At 40.0% G+C, this 5,818-nt stretch overlaps 1 protein-coding gene across 2 annotated transcripts; it reads right to left on the bottom strand.

Moving 5' to 3' along the window:
* Positions 1-795: 795 nt before the first annotated feature.
* LOC141441425 (uncharacterized) lies at positions 796-5,181 on the bottom strand. 2 transcript variants are annotated; one of them, XM_074106151.1, is made up of 3 exons: positions 5,144-5,181; positions 3,993-4,803; positions 1,820-2,089 (listed from the first exon to the last, which is right to left on the bottom strand). In XM_074106151.1, exons 1-3 carry the CDS (start codon positions 5,150-5,152, stop codon positions 1,911-1,913), a joined length of 999 nt encoding a protein of 332 aa, XP_073962252.1. In that variant the 5' UTR covers positions 5,153-5,181; the 3' UTR covers positions 1,820-1,910. The 2 variants fall into 2 exon arrangements, with proteins under 2 accessions (XP_073962250.1, XP_073962252.1); XM_074106149.1 differs by lacking the exon at positions 5,144-5,181 and having other exon boundaries at positions 796-2,089; positions 3,993-4,084.
* Positions 5,182-5,818: the final 637 nt, after the last annotated feature.

Raw genomic sequence — 5,818 nt, 5'->3', positions numbered from 1 at the left:
TCGTTCTGACACAAAATATTTAAGAAATCAAATTTTTAGTATCTTTTTTTCAAAGAAGTCATTTTAATACTGATGTTGTTTTTTTAATGGAGCCAGTTGTGGTAGGCGTGTAATTTCTCGCTTTTTAACCCACGACGCAAGAAGAGGGGTGTTATAAGTTTGACCACTATTTGTGTCTGTATGTCTGTGTGTCAGTGTGTCTGTCAATAATTCCGATCCGCATTAGCGATCCCTTCAAATAGCGAACCTACTGTGTTAAAAATAAAGTTGTGTTAAATACTTGTGATGTATACATATCATTTAATAATATTGTAAATCTGTTTAAAAAAATATATACCTCGTTGAGTTTCTTGCCGGATTCTTCTCAGCAGAGGTTTTCCGAACCGGTGGTAGATTTTTTTTGACATTCATAAGTGCTTGTTATAGCCTAAATTGAATAAAGATATTTGACTTTGACTTTGACTTTGACTTTGTCTGTCTGTATGTGGCACCGTAGGTCTCAAAAGGATGGACCGATTTGAATGCGGTTTTTTAATTTCAAAGCAGATTTTCTAGCGATGGTTCTTAGATATGTTTTATCAAAATCGGTTCAGCCGTTTTTGAGATATTGAACTTTGAAGTAACAAAGTCAGGGGTTGTCCAACTTTTTGTTGGTTAGGTAATAGTTTTAGTTCCTGACGACACATCATTCATTTATTTTTTGTTTCGATAAAATAAAAAACAAAAATCAATGTTCGCATCGTTTATTTTATTTACATTTCCATCACACAGTGATTAAATAACATAACAATTACACAGCTATGTACAAAATGAGAAATATATGTACAAAGCGCTCGTGCTCGTAACTTTTCATTATCATCTATATTTTTTTATTCGTTTTCTAATGCCATTCCTTATCTAATATTGAGCTACTGGCCTTTGGTTGTTAATATTTGTATCCTTCTTCAGAGCTGAAGCTTGGGGGTTGGCGCGGTCCTGGGAAGGCTTCCTGTTTCTGTTGGTTGAAGGTCTGGTTGGCAAGAGGGTTGTAGGATTGAGAGCCAGGCCTCTGTGGCTGCTGACCCTGAGGTGACTGTCCCGGTACCGGGAACTGAGGAGCTTGGGCACCAGGGAATCCACCTTGCTGGCTCTGAGATCCTGGGCGGTTTGCACTTGATCCAGGGAAAGCGCCTTGAGATGGACCCTGGGGTGAACCTGGACGGTTCGCTCCAGATGCACCACGACCGGGTTGACCTTGAGAACCAGGGAAACCAGATCCTCCAGTGGGACCCTGAGATTGAGGGCGGAATTGGCCTTGGTTACCAGAGTTAAACGCGCCTTGAGGTCTGTTGTATTCGTAACCATCCTGGTTTTGTGCTCCATTACCCTGGCTCCTCTGTCCCTGGATATTTTGTTGACCTCTTTGGCCTTGAGAAGCTTGCGAGCCTGGGAAACCTGGCTGGTTCTGGCTTGGACGGTTCGCAGCGAAACCCTGGTTGTTTTGAGGCCCAGAAGGTGCGAATCCTTGGTTGCCTTGGTTTCCGGATTGTTGGGTACGCTGGCTGGGGCCTTGGGATCCTTGGTTGTATTGAGATCCGGTGGAAACAAAACCTTGGTTACCAGACTTTCTTTGGGGTTGATTGTACTCAGGGGCTTGATATTGGCCTTGGTTTGACCTAGATGGGCCAACAGATTCCGTTTGACCAGGCTGATTCTGACCTTGTTGGTAAGGCCTACGTGTGTTCAAAGCACCTGGGGATTTGGAAGGACCTGAAGGAATGAAGTTAGCGTTTCCATTGGGCTGACGACCTTGATTTTGTGGGCGATTGTAGTCATAGCCTGATTGGTCGTTGCCCTGACCGCCATTTTGACCTTGAGGACGGCCTTGTCCAGAGAAACCTTGCTGACCTTGAGAGTTGAATGCTGGTCCACTAGATCCTTGCTTGAAGCCTTGAGGTTGGGTTATTCTGCTGGTTCGAGCCCTGGCCTTGGGGTCTTTGGGGCTGACCTGCGAGGCCAGATGGTCCGAAGCCATTGGAACCTGTGAATTGCTGCTGTTGACCTTGGTAGGATTGTTGAGGAGAATCATCTTCATCTGGGTTGTAAGCGCCTGCAAAGAAAAACCTTGTTAAAATGTATCTATGATATCATACTACTATGTAGGCAACGTCATATTTTGGACTTGTGATGTAGTTTTTAAAATTAATCTGGATTATTTCAGCAGATGGGTAGACGTTTTTGAGTTTTTTCATTGAGGTTGACAATATTTTCCTATATATTTATCAATTTTTTTAATATACGTCTAATTCGTAATTACATTTTGACTAATTTAAATTAAATTTAAAAAAAATTACACATTCAGTTACTCATTTCAATACGAATCTTGTGTGCTTCTTTTAACAAGTGAATCAATTGTACTTCATATCTTGCAGATCTAATTTTACTCAGTTGACTGATAATCTTTTTTTATTTAATTATCTGTTTTTATTTTATTATCTTCATCATCAACCAGAAGACGTCCACTGCTGAACCAACCCCCCTTAGAACGCCACAGTGAACGAAAACGCGCCACTTGCAATCACTGGTTGCCTGCAACTCTCACGATGTCACCAGTCCAACTAGTTAAATAGGAGGCCTGCCAACGCTTCGTTTTCCATTTTTCCGACTTTATTTTATTTTGTATATTTTTCAGCAAATAAATATTTCGTAGATATTTGGTTTAAAATTAACATGGATCTCAACACGAAAACTTAGATCTCTTTAAGTTTTATAAGTACTTAATATTATTTTTAATCAATTATAAATTGCAAAAAAACGCGGTTCAATAGTTGTGGCCATCTTACTTAATATTATAAACGGAAAAGTTTGTATGGATCGATGTATGTTTGGATGTTCGTTACTCTTTTACGCAAAAACTAATGAACGGATTTTCATGAAATTTGGCACACAGGTAATATATACCCTGGAATATAGGCTACTTTATATCCCAAAATAATGTATGGTGCCTGTGCGATCAATCAAGTTTTAAACTACATACTAATTCTGGCAAAAGCTAGTATTAATAATGCCACAAGCGTAACCAGTCCAATAACTAAATTTTAGTATCCGTTACCAGATTGAGTTAAGAAATTTCATATTACATCGACTATAACAGTAACTTTAAATTTTGTTTTAGTTACAATATATTTAGCGCAATCAATCTTAGACATGGTTATTATTCGGGTATAAACTGATTATAAAAATGATTACATTTGTGTTAAATCACAAAATAGTAACGATACTAAATAACAATGTACGATGTTGCAAATCGTATTGGGCAATGAATTCGTGACTCTTCGACGTGAACTGAGAATAACATGATTTTGAGATAAAAATCACTAAACCTAATTACGTGTGATTTGTTCTAGTTTACTCGTAATTATAGACAAGAACAATGAGTCAAATTTCTTAGAGAGTTAATTAAACTTTGACTTACATGATTTGCTCTTGAATGTAGTTTAATGTAACTATGGTAGCTTCGTGGTTTAACCGGGTTGTGGACTCGAATCCAGCCTTCGGAATTTATGTACGAAATTGCGTTTGAAATTTACCATGAGCTTTGACCATTTTCGTGAAGGACAACATTACATCGTGAGGACAACACTTTAGGAGCGACTTCAATGATTTATATGTTAAGTTCCTAAATCCACACTTATTATGACAGGAGGCCTGTGAGACGTAAATATAGTAGCCAAAGAAGATGTACGTCTATATTTCTAAATATACTACTGAATACTCGTATTATAGAGAGGTAAAGTTGGTGAGTTTGTGAAGTTGCAGGGGGTTATCTCTGGATCACTAAAACGATTGAGTGCCGAGGAAGGACAAAGAATAGTTAATATCTCGGAAAATTGCACCGGGATAGCCATAAATGAAGTCTACGCGGGCGGAGTCACCGGCAACAGCTAGTAATTAAGTATTTTCTCACTGATTTCCTAACACCACTTTATAACTACAACGAAAAGATTTCTTACCTTCTTGAGTTCCCGACGCGGCGGCTCTCGCGTTCTCTTCGATGGACTTCAGAATATCTTCGGGGATCGGAGGAGGGGTAGGCAGATGATCACCCTGGGGCACGTATCCATTCTCATCAGCCGTGTAAGTGATCTTGTAAAACTGACCATCATCACCAGTGTAAGAGTATCCACCCTGCGCCTGAACACCGTTAGTAGCTACACCAGATTCTTCAGCAGAAATACCGTTGGAAGTCTCGAAGTCGTACGCGAAAGTTTCTCCGTCGTTTTCGTTGTTGTATCTCAAGATTTCAGCGTTTCTGTCAGATGCTGCTTGAGGGCGCTCGGGTTGCTGGCTTTGTCCAAAAGCTCCCTGGTTTCTTGGTCCAGACTGACCAAACTGAGGTTGGCCGAAACCGGTGGGCTGAACGCCTAAACCAACAGGCTGTACTCCGGAAGACTGACCGGCGCTTGAAGGCTGGGTAGGTCCAGATTGTCCGAAACTGGGCTGTCCAGATGGACGGCCAAAGCCTGACTGGCTTGATCCAGCCTGTCCATAAGAGCCGGATGGTTGACCGAGCCCAGGCGCTTGGCTAGGGCTTTGACCGAAAGCAGGTCCAGAACTTTGAGCTCCAGATTGTTGGTTGAATCCACGGGCTGGCTGGGATGGGTTTCCACGGAAACCTGGGGCTTGCTGGCCGAAGTTAGAGTCCTGTCCAGGGGCGGTTAATGACCCCGGGCTTCCTCCCGCGCTTGAAGCGCTGGCCGGTGGCAGGTAAGTCCTATCCAACTTGGCTGCATAGCCGTATGCTATCAGAGATAGCACTATAAGCTGAAACAATTGAAAGAAGTGTATTTCCAAACACAAAAGCTTAGGTGTAAAACTTATTTTCTTTTGTTTTTTATGTGGAGATAGTTTTTCAACGCTATCTATTGAACGTGCAAGTGATCAAGTTTTTCGTAGGGGTAGACTGGGAGAGTTTTAAAGTAATGAGCTAGACTTAACTTAGACCCGAAATCAATTGTTTTAATAATATAACAAAGGTTACAGTTCAAAGGATGTTACAAAATCGGGTCAAGATAAATTTTAATGACAAAATTATTGGCAATTACTAGCTCCCAGAAAATTGGCGGAAACAGATGCTTAAGGCGTGATAAAATTATTTGGTTACCAGCTTCATGTTCGAGCTTGGTCCAATGGTGGGCAACGAATGTGCTGTGTGCTGCAGCGCATCCTATTTATACGGGGCTATGTCGTTCACATCGTTACTAAAACCGAACTCACGGCCCTAACCTTTGACTGGCGAAGATTCCTAGTTAAGTGTCCGTCAGACGATTCAGATTAAATGGAAACGTGTTTTTGCACTTAATTGCGGCTAATGTTGATTGAAAGTTTTGTAAATGAGATTACGTTTTGTAATTCAATCTACAATTTTATTTGTTGCTTCGTTATTTACATAAAAATGTTCGCTGAAACCACTTAGTTGGCTAATTTCGTTCAGAACTTGAAACAAAAGATTGGTTTTCTTTTTTTTTTCATTTGAATCTTAAGAAAACGATGAAAACCGAGGAATCCCGAACAACATCAATGTTCTAGTTGTATCTACAGTACATAATACATTGCATAAAACATAAAGTTATTTTAATTACTTAAACTAGGTACTCTTATTAATTAATTAGAGTGGCGACTAGAAGGAACTTTAAATTACGTTAAATTGAATATGTTTACGTATTGAACGTATTTTAATTTATATTTGATGCGTTTAAACGTGATTTGTTAATAATATACAGGGTGGCTCATTTAGATCGGTCAGTATGGGAAAGTGAAACTGTAAGACATACGAAGA

The sequence above is a fragment of the Choristoneura fumiferana genome, chromosome 24 (genome assembly GCF_025370935.1).
Source record: "Choristoneura fumiferana chromosome 24, NRCan_CFum_1, whole genome shotgun sequence".
NCBI lineage: Eukaryota > Metazoa > Arthropoda > Insecta > Lepidoptera > Tortricidae > Choristoneura > Choristoneura fumiferana.
This window is presented reverse-complemented; position numbering and strand designations above follow the sequence as displayed.